General features: G+C 34.3%; 2 protein-coding genes and 5 non-coding genes across 7 annotated transcripts; 4 read left to right on the top strand and 3 right to left on the bottom strand.

Annotated features, from left to right (window-relative positions):
• Positions 1-571: 571 nt before the first annotated feature.
• Positions 572-644, bottom strand: Trnar-acg (transfer RNA arginine (anticodon ACG)). The gene has a single exon. It is a non-coding gene; the product is annotated as a tRNA-Arg (tRNA).
• Positions 645-1,899: 1,255 nt separating this feature from the next.
• Trnar-acg (transfer RNA arginine (anticodon ACG)) lies at positions 1,900-1,972 on the bottom strand. The gene has a single exon. It is a non-coding gene; the product is annotated as a tRNA-Arg (tRNA).
• A 297-nt stretch (positions 1,973-2,269) lies between these two features.
• Positions 2,270-2,341, top strand: Trnae-cuc (transfer RNA glutamic acid (anticodon CUC)). Its single transcript has one exon. It is a non-coding gene; the product is annotated as a tRNA-Glu (tRNA).
• Positions 2,342-3,359: 1,018 nt separating this feature from the next.
• LOC133843965 (probable cytochrome P450 6w1) lies at positions 3,360-5,160 on the top strand. The gene is made up of 3 exons (XM_062277741.1): positions 3,360-3,858; positions 3,923-4,702; positions 4,762-5,160. Exons 1-3 carry the CDS (start codon positions 3,397-3,399, stop codon positions 5,035-5,037), a joined length of 1,518 nt encoding a protein of 505 aa, XP_062133725.1. The 5' UTR covers positions 3,360-3,396; the 3' UTR covers positions 5,038-5,160.
• Positions 5,161-8,679: 3,519 nt separating this feature from the next.
• On the bottom strand, positions 8,680-8,798 carry LOC133846605 (5S ribosomal RNA). The gene has a single exon (XR_009894949.1). It is a non-coding gene; the product is annotated as a 5S ribosomal RNA (ribosomal RNA).
• A 4,995-nt stretch (positions 8,799-13,793) lies between these two features.
• LOC133845242 (plasma membrane ascorbate-dependent reductase CYBRD1-like) lies at positions 13,794-14,136 on the top strand. The gene is made up of 2 exons (XM_062279643.1): positions 13,794-13,817; positions 13,882-14,136. Exons 1-2 carry the CDS (start codon positions 13,794-13,796, stop codon positions 14,134-14,136), a joined length of 279 nt encoding a protein of 92 aa, XP_062135627.1.
• A 636-nt stretch (positions 14,137-14,772) lies between these two features.
• LOC133846604 (5S ribosomal RNA) lies at positions 14,773-14,891 on the top strand. Its single transcript, XR_009894948.1, has one exon. It is a non-coding gene; the product is annotated as a 5S ribosomal RNA (ribosomal RNA).
• Positions 14,892-15,900: the final 1,009 nt, after the last annotated feature.

Genomic DNA, 15,900 nt, shown 5'->3' with positions numbered 1-15,900 from the left:
CTTGTCTTTGTATTTTTTACTTTGAGTCCCTCAACGAATGGAGTAAACTTTTTGCATATTCTTCGATTACAAGTTTTTGCTATTATGCAAATCACGGTGGGAAAAAAGAGCATTCTGAACACACACGCACAAAACTACTTGCAGTCCTTCAAATGGAATCAGCATTCGGATGTCACCTTAAATGTCCTTGGCGTGCAATTGCATACGCAGCTGACGCGAACTGATTTGGTAGTCGCCCTTAGCTACAATCTCTTAACGTTTGTGCTATTTAGCATAAAGCGACAGCTACACATAATCCACACAACTCCACATGACGCCACTTTATTTGCTCTTAGCCACCGCAGCTCAACTTTGCCATTGAGCCACAGGCTAAAGTGCCCTCCTGCTGGCCACTCCCTGTGCAAGTGCATCACGTGTAATCCGACAAGCTCAATTGGAAAAACACTTCTTTCAGGTTATTTTGGTTTTATTTTTTTATGAGCTGTCTGTTTTAATAGAGCATGAAATGTAGTTATATAGTTGACAAAGTTTTTGGTTTTTACATACTAATAAATTTAAAATAAAAAAAATTCGATCCTGCCAGGAGTCGAACCTGGAATCTTCTGATCCGTAGTCAGACGCGTTATCCATTGCGCCACAGGACCGGTTGAGAACATATTGTCAAATGCTTGTTTTGTGACACAACCGGTTTGGCAACAAGTTATTGATTTTTAATGTTAAGTAGAATAGAATACTGCTCGTATTTCTGTCATGGCTTGGCTTATTGATATCAAACGACCAAATCATGTAGTAAGTTGATTCCTGAAAGCAAGGTATATTTAATTGTACAAATATTGTGTAACTTCATTATAAAAATAAACAATTTAGTTTTGTAATTCAAGTGTATACCTTTTTGACTAAAGTAGTTAGATTTTACATTTTTTTTCTGTTTAAGGCTTGATTTACTCAATTTAGTATATATGTATGTATATTGTTTTATTTTTTTATTGGGGTGTAAACCTTTGAGAAAGGCTTGTGAAAAAATACAAAATAGTAAAAATAAGATGATGGAAATAATTGTCATGTTTGACATGTCTCAGGCGGCAGAGCTTACATGAAATTATAAATAACCGACTGTTCAGTCAAATAAAATGCATTCTAAAGGTACATTTGTGCTTACCATTTTATAAGGTTTTTTGAAATCAATGTTTCATCTGTTCGAATCAAATTGACTTCTTTTTTGATAATATCATAGAATTTAAGAATTGCACAGAATTCAAATTTACCTTAATTATAGTATAGTTAATCAAGAGTCATAATTTTCGCTTTAGTCCAGGCAAACAACATTTTTTATATATATTTTCTTCTCTTTGATAACGTACAAATGTGTTCTGCGCTTCTATATACATACATATGATAGACTTTAAAAAACACCATGAGAATATTGAAAATAATTCTAGCGTGATGACATAATAAGGTTTCCCATAATATATTCAATAAGTTATATTTTATATAATATTTAAAGTTTACATAACAATGTTCAATCTACTTAAAAAAATGAGTTAAATATTGAGCAACCAATGAAGATAAACAAAATAATTGTACAAGCAATTTATTTTAGCTTGCCATGACACCATTGTAGTTGTCATTGTTCAACTAACCTTTGGGTAAAAATTATTTCATAATATTATATATAGCAAATATTTTTAGGTTTCTTATAATATTCAGAATTAAAAGTCTTTATTTTTAATTTAGTCAAAATTCGAATTTAAAGTTGGGAATTTTGTCCGCTCTTCACAAGTCTGCTACAAATCAGTTTTCATCATCTAAAAAGTCTACATCTTATCCATTCTATATAGGATATATATATATATATATATATTTTGCATTTAGATAAAAAAAATTTAAAAAACTTAACTTCGATCCTGCCAGGAGTCGAACCTGGAATCTTCTGATCCGTAGTCAGACGCGTTATCCATTGCGCCACAGGACCATGCGGCTAACAGCGTCGCAAGCACATTAATTGCTTGATACTGATTCTTAATGCCGCAACTGTATTACCGACTTTAGCAAGCAGTGTCAAAATATGACAAGCAAATTGTTCATAACTGCTTTACGGAATGGCTTTTTAACAATGTTGTTCATACCAACAACATTTATAAACTAGCCATGCATGTTATGAACTTACTATTTAAATATTCAATATTGTTAGCTATGTTATGTGCCTATGTGCGTAAATAACATTTATGTAGTATGTTTTAGTTCGGTTATTTTCCGCTCAGTCGTCATATCCCATATTGTCTAGTGGTTAGGATATCCGGCTCTCACCCGGAAGGCCCGGGTTCAATTCCCGGTATGGGAAAATTGTTAAATAACAGTTATTTTTGTTTTTATATTTTTGGCAAATAATTACGTTATCTATTCTGTCTAGTTTTGTTTTGTTTATTAAACAAGTAAGAAAGTTTTGTTTATTAAACAAGTTAGAAAGTTACAGTCGAGTGTGCTCGACTGTGAGATACCAGCTACCCATTTTTAGTAAAGGCAAAAAATTGCTAAAAACATTACTAAAAATATGCTAAATGGTATGTTTGGTATATCGATATAGTACACCATTCAAAATATACCATAGACGGCAATGGACCAGAATGTCGGCCAAAGCAACTAAGAGCCCTAGTAAGTAGGCGTTTTTGCCCAATTTCACAATTTTTATCTGATCGCAATTAGGAATCATAACTACTGTAGTAATTATTGTATATACCAATTCGCAACTCTACCTTTAAAATTACGCTTGTTATTCGATTTTTTTGATTTGCGGGGGCGGAAGTGGGCGTGGCAAAAATTTGAAACAAACTTGATCTGCGCGCAAACATAACAAATGCTGTCGAAAAAAAATTATAGCTCTATCTCTTATAGTCTCTGAGATCCAGTGTTTCATACGGGCAGACGGACAGACACACAGACGGACAGACGGACATGGCTAGATCGTCTCGGCTGTTGACGCTGATCAAGAATATATATTCTTTATAGGGTCGGAGATGCCTCCTTCTACCTGTTACATACATTTCCTGCCGGCACAAAGTTATAATACCCTTCTACCCTATGGGTAGCGGGTATAAAAAGTAAAACATTGTGATTAAATGTGTGTGTGTTTGTTTACAATTGTATGAAGACACGTTTCGATTGCTAGAAGTCATTCAGTCTAGCATTTCTACTGGCAAACCAAACGCTGATTGTGTTTTGTCAAGTCATTCAGTATAGGCAAAAAGCAAAATCTGGTTATTCGCTTAGTCTCAATGAGCTGTGCAACTTTTGCTTATCATGTTGCTGCCCTGACCGAAAGTCCCAACTTGTGATGATTAAAAGAGCTCGTTCTAGCGATACCACCCAGAGTCGATCACTACAGTTGCGACAGTGAACATGTCTACTGAGATTTTATTGTTGATCGCCACATTGGCGATCGTTTTCTACATATGGCAGAAGCGTACTTACAACTATTGGCAACGCTTGGGAGTCAAGAGCATTACAGCGTCGCCAATTTTTGGTAATACGCGTAAATTTCTAACTGCCAAAGTGGCGTTCTTCGACCAAATTAATGTTCTACATAATACGCCCGGTTTCGAAAAGGAGCCTCTGATAGGCGTTTATTTAATGCATCGTCCTGCTTTGATTATCAAGGATCTGGAGCTCATTAAGACGGTGATGATCAAGAAGTTCAATTACTTTACCAATCGTGCGCTCCAAACTGATCCTCATCGCGATCCCCTTGGCTACAACAATTTGTTCTTTGTGCGCAATCCTGAATGGAAAGATCTGCGCACCAAGATCTCACCAGTTTTTACCAGTGGCAAAATCAAGCAAATGTATCCACTGATGGTGGAGGTAAATTGTGGATTATAGAGTTAACATGTGTACCAAAAATACTTATTATTTACCTAAATTGCAGATAGGCCATGATTTGGAAACTTATTTGGCAAAGCTGCCTGAGAACTCGACACTGGCAATTAAAAATGTCTGCGCTCGTTTTACAACCGATTTAATTGCCACAATTGCGTTTGGAGTCAAAGCCAATTCGCTGAGTGACATGAAGAGCGAATTCTTTTCGTACAACAAGGCGATCTTCGATGTCAACTGGAGTCGAGGCTTTGACTTTGCCATCATTTTTATGCTGCCAGCGTTGGCTACGTTGGCACGTGTCAAAGTCTTCTCGAATAAAACCTCCGAGTTCATGCGTCGCAGCTTGAGTTATGTTCTGGAGGAGCGAGCGAGAACTGGTTTATTGCGTCGCGATCTCGTCGACACTCTGCTGGCCATGAAACGTGAGGCTGTGAATCAGGCTGATAGCAAGGCCAATCAGCTAGATTATTTGGTTGCCCAGGCAGCCATCTTCCAGACGGCTGGTTTCGAGACGAGCTCATCCACGATGACAATGGCGCTGTTTGAGCTGTCGCACAACGCTGAGATCCAGGAGCGTTTGCGTTTGGAGATCAACGAATACTTTGGAGACGGCAATCACATTGATTACGAGCGCATCCAGGAGATGCCTTACCTCACTCAGGTGGTGAACGAAACCCTCCGCAAGTATCCCATTGTTGGTTATGCGGAACGTGAATGTGCTCAGCCCAGCAGCGGTGAACGCTTCACTTTGGCGCCTTACTACGATGTTGAGCTGCCAACTGGGACTCCGGTCTATATTTCTACCATTGCCATACATCGTGATAAGCGCGTAAGTTATTTATTATGCTCAAAATATATTCCTCTTTTTAATTATTTCATATTTTGCAGTACTGGCCACAACCTGACATTTTCGATCCGGAACGTTTTGCTCCGGAGAATCGTCACAATCTGAACCAGGATGCTTACATGCCCTTTGGCATTGGTCCTCGCAATTGCATTGGCATGCGTTTGGGTTTGTTGCAAACCAAGTTGGGTCTGGTCCATTTGTTGCGCAATCATCGTGTTCTCGCCTGTGAAAAGACCAAAAAAACTATCGAGTTTGCGCCCATGGCTGCTGTGCTCATTCCCAAAGATGAAGTGTTTCTAAAACTGGAAAGAGCCTAGAGAGTGCTTGAAAGCTTGTTGAGATTGCCTCAGAGTGAAAACTATTATTATTTTGTATCAAAAACAAAAACAAAAATACTTAAAAGCTACTTAAAATAGAACATTGCAAAAAAAAGGCTTAAACTAATTACTGAACATTTTAGTAGAACATTAAAGAAGGAATTAGTTTACTTAGCATCAACTTCATTACGCTTCCATCATAACTAAAAAGTAAAGAAAAATATAATAATACTTAGAATTATTCATGAAAATGATTACATTAAAAATATGTGCTTTTTAAGAACCTTCAAAAGACATTCTTCACAACTAAAAAGTTACTTAAAATAGAACATCGAAAACAAAAAGCTTTAAATATTTTATATTGAAGACGCAAATTTTGCAGGTTAATTTACTTACGAAAATTATTATTTAAAATGATTATATTAAAAATATTACTTTATAAAAACATTTCATAAACTTTCTTCATATCTAAAAAGGCATTGCAAAACTTCAAATATTTACTGAATAGTAATTACGAAATAATTTGAGGGGTATAAAGTACACTTAAAGTTAATTAGAAAGCATTCTTTAGAAAGGATTTCAACGAGTATGAAATTAAAATCATGATAAGCTGAGTGGCCATAAAGTGTATTTATCTCTGATGTGATTTCGAAAAGTTAATGAGCAACTTTGATTGTTTTATAATCTTATCTTCAAGAACCTATGTTTATCATAAACAACACTTCAATTTTGGGAGAGACCATTTATTGAATTCAAGAGGTGACAATGTGGAAAGATTTTTTATTCGTCATTAAGTACTTGGACTTTATATATTAAAATTGATTATCTAAATTCCAATAGAAAATTTCTTCCGATTCAATTTGTATTTTCACTCATAAATTTATAAGCAATCTATTTATATAAGCTTTTGACAACATTACAATAAGTGAAAATAGAATATCAAATGGAAATCATAAATATGCGCAAAATTGGTTTTTATTTTTTAATCTCTTTATTTATTCAGAAGCTTTATCAAATTAATTCATTTTTCTTGGGTCACTTCGCTATATAAAAATACGAAATATTGTAAAAAGTAAAAACTATTTATAAAGTCAAGTCATAACTATATTTACAGACGAGAGTGATAGCTTGATTAAGTGTACTGCAATCGCAATTTCAAATCTAATAAATTGTTGCTTGAATGAATATATTACGTATACGCCGGGTAAGCTGCAACCTTGCACAAGGTATTACAACGACTGAAGGTATTAATGGCAGATTAGTTAATCAATCAAATACAAATTCAATGACAGCGTAAAAGTTGTTTAAGAAAATGTGTTGCAATCGCAATATCGCAACAACGTTTAACCTTGCCCTAAGTAGCTGCTGCGTGACACGCGAAGGATGTCCCGTGGACAATTATCCTTCAGGGTAACTGCAGGCTGCAGAGTGTGTGTGGGGTGCAACCTCGAAGCAAATGTGTCATAATGGGGAAGCCGCAACTGCAACTGCGGCAGCGGCAGCTGTTGCCGCAAACATCGCTTGCAACAATTGTTGTAACAGCAAAAAGTTTTGACGGATAAAAAGCTTCGCTTTCCGGCAACAACTGCGAGTCCTTGTAATATCCCATGTACTCTGCTTGTTGTTGTTGCTTTATTACTGCACACACACTCAGCAGTTGAAGCTGATGCTGATGCTGAAGCTGTGTGTGCACTTAACGCACTTAATACAATTGTCAATTTACTCAGCGCAATGTCGCATGAACGAGAGTTTTAAATGCATCCGAGATGGGAAGGGAAGGGAAGGGAAGGGAAGGGAAGGGAGCTGACTTTACTCACTTAGCTGTTAGTTAGCTTAACCACGTAATGCTCACATAACGCCACTAATTATAGATGCGTTGACTGCTCGACTGGGAATACGTGTATTCACTACTTTGTATTGGGGAATCAGTTTACATGTCTCGATTTAAATAAAAACAAGTAAGAAAGATACATTCAAGTTTGCTCGACTGCGAGATACCCGCTACCCATTTTGAATAATATTAAAACAGAGCGGTATTCATTTTAAAATATATCAAAAGAATATACTACGAAAATACTAAAAATATACCAAATGCTATGGGTGGTATAATGTATGTCAATGTACTTCATTCAAAATATACCATAGAGTGCGAAACATACTAGATTGTTAGCCAAAGCAACTTAGGCCCATAGTAAGTAGGTATTTGTTCCCATAGAAAATATTGCTTAAATAGCTTTCACAACTTTTATTAAATTTGCAGGAATCATAAAGAGAAGTTGGTAAAGAGGTAAAGACTTAAGACAAACTTGATTTGCTATCGAAAAAAGGATATTTTTATCTCTTATAGTCTCTGAGATCTCGGTTTTCATACAGACGGACAGACAGACAGACATACGGACTTAGCTACATAGTCTCGGCAGTTGACGCTGATCAAGAATATAAATACTTTATGGGTCAAAGGTGCGTCCTTCTGCTTTCAGTTGCATGTGTTTGCTGTAGGCACAATGTTTTAATACCCTTCTACCTTATGGGTAACGGGTATAACAATAACAGAGCAAAGGGCACCTATTATTTGCATAGACAAATTGACAGACTAATAAGCACAATCTATGTGTCGCTTTATTGAAAATACTACAATTCAGCACAACAACAGCTCGACTTCATTCACTTACTAATTATCTTTTCAAACGCGATGTGGGCTTGTCTCGGAATATGTCAACCGCAACTAAAATAATAAATGAAATTTGTGTTTTGTTTGTATTTATAGTAAAATTTATAGTATAATATCATGCACATTATAAAAGAGTTATTGGTGTTAGATAGTGAATTTTTCTGGCTTTTTTAAAGTTAAGCCTTCTCAATTTAGTTTGTTTTAAATTCTCATTGTTTTCTAATGTAATATATCTCTATGCATCCTCTTGTACTAAACCATTCTAAAAATACAAATTTACATTAATGAGCGTTGTTTTTACATTATTATGTTTTCTCTCAATTTAACAATATGTAATATTTACTAATAAATGTATATTTCTGAAAAGAAACATTTAAATAAAATTTGCTATTGTTTTCCACTTTAATAATAAAATGTAATAGTTTTTCTTACTATTTTTAAATCAATAAGTTAGATCCGTTATTAAGATACACCACTTATTTTTATATCTTTTTAAAACAATTGCCTAAACAACCTTTTCACCAAGTGCTAAGCAAGAATCAATAAGATTCGCCTTTGTGAAAACGGAATTATTTGCTGTGAAAGTCGAGTAACGAAATACGACAAAAATTAGGTGAATTTAAATTTAAAAAATGTAAGTAAATTAAAAAAAAGGAAGGTGATTAAATTAAAAATAAAGTAGAACAGAACACATGAAAATGATTGGGTTGATTGAATTTAGAAATTTCTTTAATCATCAAAGAGTCATATTGTTTTAGCTTTGCGTATTTTATCAATATTGAATTGAGAATGCTGTCATGTGGATTGGTGGAAAAGCAAGGCATATATACTATATGTTGTACGTGGATTGTGATGGAAATATAGGAAAGACATGTTCAAATAGTTGAGAGGATGGCAAGGATAACAAATGAGATAAGAATAAAATTTAAAAAAGTGAAAAGAAAAAAGTAAAACAAAAAGTTGTTGAACGATGCCAACAACACGCGGTGTTCCCAAGCGGTCCCCCATCTAAGTACTAACCGCGCCCGACGCTGCTTAATTTCGGTGATCGGACGAGAACCGATGTATTCAGCGTGGTATGGTCGTTGGCGAAAGACGCATACTTAGCGTAGCATTTTGTGGTTGAAATGCAAAGTATTTTTGTACTGCGAGTAATCATATGAAAACGATTGTTAGAACACATTTTGTTAGAAAACTGTATAAGGTATCAATATTAAACTGAGAATATTATCGATTGGTGGAAATTGTATAAAATTGTATCCATTTAAAGTGAAAAAGCATATACATACCAGACATCGTCACGGGTGGCAAATTTCGACACTCGACTCACACCCGTACTTTTAAGAGTGCGAGTGCTACTCGTGCACTCGCAAAACGAGTGAGAGATACACACTTATTCAAAATCATGCGAGTGCTGCGAGTATGAGTCATTGTCATACTCGAGCCTTTCTTGCACTCGGCTCGTACACACTCGTGTCTCGCGGGTGGTTGTTCTTCGTGCAACCGATCATTTTAGACACTCTTGACGAAATGCTCTGACACTCGCGAGTGTTTTGCTCAGACACTCGCGAGTGTTTGATCAGACACTCGCGAGTGTCTGAGCAAATACTCGGGTGTTTTCCCCACCCTATTGATGCTTGTGTGTCGCGGCTCTCGGGTAGATTTTATGACTTTTGACTTCTTTGAATGATTTTTGGGTGTTTTTTTACTTTGACAAATGGTCAAATAAAATATCAGGTGGTTTTTCCTGAAATTTATGGAAATTGCACAAATTTGCAAAATACCCTTTTGTAATTATATAGGCATTTACAATAGTGTTATAAACAGGTAATAAAATTTCTGATTTTCCGGTTATTGATGAATATAAAAAACCCAAAAACTCATAAAACAGGTAAAATTTCACTTTACAAACCCCGGATTTTCCACATTTCCTATTGAATTATAATATTAATTAGGTATGAATGGTTGGTAAATTTTCAAGAAATAAAATGAGTGCAAGAACAGCGCACCAGCAATAACAAGAACAATACAAAAAGCCGACGGCATTTCTTGCATCTCAATATACATACACACAAACGTACATATGTATGTACATACATACAATCGTGCCGGTCCACTCATAATTTTTTACCCATAACCACCGGCACCGGCTTTACCCGAGTGCATAGAATCACCGATCGCAAATTGCCGAGTATGCCTCGGCACTCGCACTTGCGAGTGTAAGGCTCGCGAGTGGCGAGTATGCCTCGGCACTCGCACTCGCGAGTGTGAGGCTCGCGAGTGGCGAGTATGCCTCGGCACTCGCACTCGCGAGTGTAAGGCTCGCGATACACTTATTGCTCATGAGTATAAGGCTCGCGAGTGTGTGTATTTTTGGCCACTCGCACTCGCGAGTGTAAGGCTACCGAAAAGGCACATGAGTAACGGGTGCACCCGTTGAGTGTGTATACCCGTGCCGTTCTCTGATACATACAAAACATTTGGTACTAAGTTTCATTCTGGGCAATTTTTAGATTAGATAGATTTTAGGAATTGATAATAGTAAATCACAAAAATGAATACGACACAAACAGAAATTGGTTTTTACATCATAGTCTTTAGTTAGTGATCTCAGCGACACCCAAATTAATAGTATAATTTAAAATATTATATTTGAAAAAGTAATGAATATATTGAAACTATTTAAACTAATCATTTATATGCGCTGCAATAACCATGAGATAACTTGTTTAGCTTTTAAATGCTTTTCTTTGCTCATTTCCTAAGGGAAGTGTTATTTTACGCATTTCTAACGCTGGCAAAGATTTCACTACGACATCAAAATCAACGTGCAAAAATGTTAAATGACATAAAATTAAATGATATACTGCATTTAAGCCAATTTACAGTTGACTTGGTTTAGGGGGATGCAACAGCCACAGCAACAGCAGCGCGCACGCAACAACTTACGATGACTTTGCAATGACCTTGTGGGCGAAAAGGCCACAACAGCAAATCCCGAATACGAAATACCAAATACAAAACACAAAATACAAAATTCATTCTCGATTCCACTTATTCTCCCCATGTGCTATTGAAAATCGCGCGTAAGTCGCACGCGACTTTTATTTTTACCCTGTTGCTATAGGGCGAGTGGCATTGAGCTTATTAAGTTTATGGATAGCTTTGGCTAATATCAAATATAATAAACATAAGATATAGTTTCTTTAATATTCATATATGTTTAAGTCTATTAAATCGATTCATAAAGGTGGAATTGGTACACAAACAGAAAAAAATCTAGATTGAAAAGTAGATGACAAATCTTAATTTTAGATTTGTTCGTTCTTAGAAAAGATGTTAAAATAAAACTATTAGGTTGGAAAATCTTAAATGAAAATTTTTAAGCTAAATTTGAATTTTAAGATTAAAAACATCTTTTTTTTCAGATTAATATCTGGCTTTAAGAATGTTTCAATCATCAAAAATCATAAACCTTCTTGGTTCCATTTCGACATCATATAGTTTTGATTAATGATTTTATTCTTAATTCTGGAAAAACTTTTCTTTCTGTATAAAAATCCAAGAGACTTATAAATATGTTTGCTTATTCATAACATCCGAAAATATTAATTTGAAATTATAAAAGTATTTTAACTAACGAAAGTTCGTATTATACTGATTCTAATTTAGTACTTGAAGTTATTTATTGTTACACATATGATTATTTTAATTTTTACTATATTTTTTGAAATTAAAAATATTTTAATTTTTAAATTATTAACAAACATTATATTTAATAGATTAATTTTACACTATATTCAAAAGTTGCATATATTATTACTTATTATTAAATGCATACGTGCATATTAGCTATTACAAAAAGGGGAACTCGAGAGATAAAAGTAATTTCAAAGAAAAGATTGATGACTGCAAGATACTTGTGAATAACAGTTATATTTGAAAATAGTTTTTATGTTGTTTGTACTCATTCGAAAATTAAAAGTTGCTTTTGCCATCACATCTTAGGGTATGCGCTAGTCATCATATTTATTAAAATAAGCTACATATATGTTTTGTTCTACCTTCGAGTGTCTTTCGACGTATTTATTTTTATTGAATTGCAGTTTCAAAGCCATCGAACAACAAAATCCACTCAGCTGAAGACAATTTGAAGTTTTTGGCGCAACGTTGGGGATTTGTTGGGAAGTTGCTTTGATGGCGAGAAGCAGGAAGCGAGATGCAGTTCCACCTGCTGGCTGCTCCACCAAGAGCATAACTGGGTTGGTCATTAGTTTTAATTAAGGCAGTGTGCAATGCATTTCATTCCGCTAGATTAGCCATCATAAAGGCTAAAACTGCGACTGAGCAGATAAAGCTTCGCCTTGAGCGCAAAATTGCATGCAAATTGACATAAAATTAATAAACACGCAAATTGCATCATTTGGATACAGAGAGAAAAGGGGGACAAACTATACTTCTAATTAGCTGGAAACTTTACCCCAGAGAACCTTGTGCTACATCAAAGAATTTGTTAATTAAACGAAGCGACCCTCGCTAATGTCCCTTTCTTTGACAGGACATTGACTAGAACACACAAAAAAGGAACTAATAATAGCAGCACAAAAGAGCGATAAAATCTTAATGAAACATTGGATTTTCTTGCAGTGATTTGGCCAGAAACTTTTAGCAAGCAGAGGAAAATTAGGGTTTGACAGTCAGTGGCTAATGTAATAAAAATAAATGAATGTCAAGTAGAGCAAGCTTTGGCTGAGGAACTATGCACATACTATAATTTAAAATGATATAAAACGTTTGACTCAGAAACTCTGATATTAAATTCATAATCAATAGATACTTTGATAAATTCTAAAAAAAAGTTTGGAATTTTAAGATGATATTTTAGCATTTTTAGTGACAAGTCAAGACACAATAAATAAATGAAAAGTAAGTAGAGCAAAGACACTGCATTTTATAACTTTGTGCCTACATCAAATGCACATACATATGTAACAAGAAATGGTTTTATATGTAAAAACTAAAGTATGTGTGGAGTGTTAGCTGCTTTGGTTGACAATATAGACTATTTTTTACTGTATGGTATATCGATAGACCAAATAAAGGTTTTTCGGTATATTTTACTAATTTTTGTATAATAGTTTCGTAAATTTTAAGAATAATTCCGTACATTAACGGGTATCTCACACGAACTCACTTAAAATAGTCGCTAAGTTGCTAAGTTTTAAAATTTTGTATACGGCTTGTTTAGAATGTAATAGTATAATATATCAATAAATCAATAATGCTCTATTCTAGATTTTCTTGTGTAATAGTTTTGTCTATTTTATTTTATATGGGTAACAATCGACCACACTAAACTAAAATAGTTGGATCTTAGTTGCATAGTTTTACAATCTGGTACTTTTTAAACTCTACGATATGTTTTGAATGTAAGAGTATATGCATTAATATAGCAAATAAAGATGTTGGTATATTTTGGTATATTAGTTTGGTATACTTTAAGAAAATTGTTGCACTGTTTTGACTTTATTCAAAATGAGTATTGGGTAAGTCGTAGTCGAGCACATTCAATGCTTTGTTTTAAAATCTGGTATATTTTGTATATTTTGAATGTAATTGTATATGAATATAGCAAATAAAGCACTGTTTTACCTTTATTCGAACAGACTCATCTGTTGATTTCTTACTTGTTAAAAATGCTGATAAAATGTTTGAGTCAGACACTGTGATTTTAACTTCATAATCAATAAATTCTAGTAAAAAAAAGTTTATGTTTGCATGTGGTGCTGCATTGCTTAATATAGCGATGCTGCATTGATTTCACAGAACAGTTAGAATATCCGTCACATTTATTTACTCTTCGTGTATTGCACTTTGAGCCGCTCGTTTGGCTGCATTGCATTTCGCTGCGTATTATTTTGAATTTGGTCCAACAAGCGGCACTTCTATTGCCTGTGAGGTGTAATCTAAAAGTGCAAACCATCTCAAATGATTTGTATCCGCAAGCAATGACAGCAGCTGTAGCAATAAAAATAACAGAACAACAATAAAAATCACAGACAACAAGTCCGCTTCGGATCCCGCAATGATCGTCTTTAAGCTTCTCTATGTGAGGCCTGGCTCAGCTGTGTGGCCTGGCGATGATTGTGTTGGTTGGCATCTGGATTTTCTAGCACTTTTCATCGAATCCGAAGATCGAGTTTAACTGGCATCCGTTCTTTATGACTATTGGATTTATCTACTTGTATGGGAATTCTATTCTTATCTATCGCGCCTTTTACACCCTGCGCAAGAAGACGCTGAAACTCATCCACGCTTTCATACATATGACTGCCTTCATCCTCACTGTGATTGCCCTGAAGACCGTATTCGATTCTCATGATTTTGCCAATCCCTCAATTCCCAATATGTATTCGCTACACTCGTGAAGTGAGTGAGTGTGCTTTATTTTTCAGCAACAGAAAATTTAAAGTTACGTTTTTTTAATCTTAGTTGTGAATAATATTTTATAAAAAAGATTATTTGTTTGTGAGACAACAAGTTACCTGTCTATGAACCTATTTACATATTTACTCTATCTGCTATATGTAAAATATATACATTGATATATGTATATTATTATATCATCGGCTAAATATACCAACCCAATTTGCATTAGGAGACAACTTCTGCTTGTTAAAAACTTACCTTTGAAACCTTCCTTACATGTTAGTAATTAAATAAACAAATATAAAAAGGGGGTGCTTTTATAATTTTCGAGAGTGTTATTTACTGTAAATAAAACTGTAATCAGAGAGAAAAAAAATAAGATAAAACATTCACATAGATTGATATACAAAGGTATGCCAAAAATTTAAAATCGTAGCATCGTAAATTCGTTTTCTATTAACTGCTTTTTTTTTGACGCATTTATGCTTACAATATGGTAGCTACAAACATTAAACACAGCAATTCAATCAATACACAAATATGTAAATGCTGTTTTATATTTCGTTTCATTTTTCTACAATACAAAAATACTTGTTATTTCAACCACAAAATGCTACGCTAAGCATGCGTCTTTCGCCAACGACCATACCACGCTGAATACATCGGTTCTCGTCCGATCACCGAAATTAAGCAGCGTCGGGCGCGGTTAGTACTTAGATGGGGGACCGCTTGGGAACACCGCGTGTTGTTGGCATCGTTCAACAACTTTTTGTTTTACTTTTTTGTCTTTTCACTTTTTTAAATTTTATTCTTATCTCATTTGTTATCCTTGCCATCATCTCAACTATTTTAACATGTCCTTATTACATTTCTATCGCAATCAACAATTTTTTATTTTTATTTCACCATTGGTTAATAAATATTAAGTTTTATTTGTTTTTCCCAACATATTTTCTAAATTGTACTGCATTTGCAAGCCATTTAAATTACTTTTATTTATTAGTATTATTTGATTTTAATACTTTCGACTTTTTAAAAATGTGTTTAAATGAGTAAACTTGCAATTTATATTCGAAGCATTTGCAAAATATTAATAAGCCAAACGGACTTTAGTTTACAATTTATACTTAAATTATTTTCTAAACTAAAAATTGAGCTAATATTTATTACTTTTATGGGTCATTAATCGTCCTTGCAAAAACTATTAAAAAATGTATTATTTATTAAGAATGTGGTATCTTCTAATTAAATAAAGTGTGTTTACATTTTTAATTTCGTAGCTATGAATTCATGACTCATCATTATATTTATTTAATTATTTTTAAACTATTTTTGAAATGACTTTATTATGATTTATAGATATTATAATTCAATTTACTTGACATACATTCATTCAGTCATCTAATTTGAATTCAATCACATAGCAAATCAATTCAAAATTATTCTTACCCTTACGCGAATAAATATTGAACTAATTTTCATTGCAGATCACCTTGTGGAATAACCTTTTGCAATCTCTGTTATCTTACTTGTTAATCAAGGCTAACCAGGGGGAAGAGGGAAATTTAAAAGTTGCAAAATTGTATTGTTAAGGGAGATAAAAATTGTGAGCGTAAGATGAATTTCCACGCTATAAAACGAAAGCTAAGCGTTGGCTTAGCCATTGACGACCTTCGTTAAACGTGCTGTGAAAATGGCCAACAGGCAGCTCCTCCCCTTTCCCCCTCTCCGAGCTCATCCAGTTTCCTGCTCCTTTCCCTGAC

The sequence above is a fragment of the Drosophila sulfurigaster genome, chromosome 3 (genome assembly GCF_023558435.1).
Source record: "Drosophila sulfurigaster albostrigata strain 15112-1811.04 chromosome 3, ASM2355843v2, whole genome shotgun sequence".
In the NCBI taxonomy this organism is placed as follows: domain Eukaryota; kingdom Metazoa; phylum Arthropoda; class Insecta; order Diptera; family Drosophilidae; genus Drosophila; species Drosophila sulfurigaster.
Note: the sequence above shows the minus strand (reverse complement) of the source record. Positions and strands in the feature narration are given on the sequence as shown.

Bases quoted from the DNA above. Each gene is read 5' to 3' on its own strand.
- LOC133843965 (XM_062277741.1), top strand. From the start codon at position 3,397: ATGTCTACTGAGATTTTATTGTTGATCGCCACATTGGCGATCGTTTTC. The intron at 3,859-3,922 runs GTAAATTGTGGA...CCTAAATTGCAG, and splicing joins TGTATCCACTGATGGTGGAG to ATAGGCCATGATTTGGAAAC. The intron at 4,703-4,761 runs GTAAGTTATTTA...CATATTTTGCAG, and splicing joins CCATACATCGTGATAAGCGC to TACTGGCCACAACCTGACAT.
- LOC133845242 (XM_062279643.1), top strand. From the start codon at position 13,794: ATGATCGTCTTTAAGCTTCTCTAT. The intron at 13,818-13,881 runs GTGAGGCCTGGC...TGGATTTTCTAG, and splicing joins TCGTCTTTAAGCTTCTCTAT to CACTTTTCATCGAATCCGAA.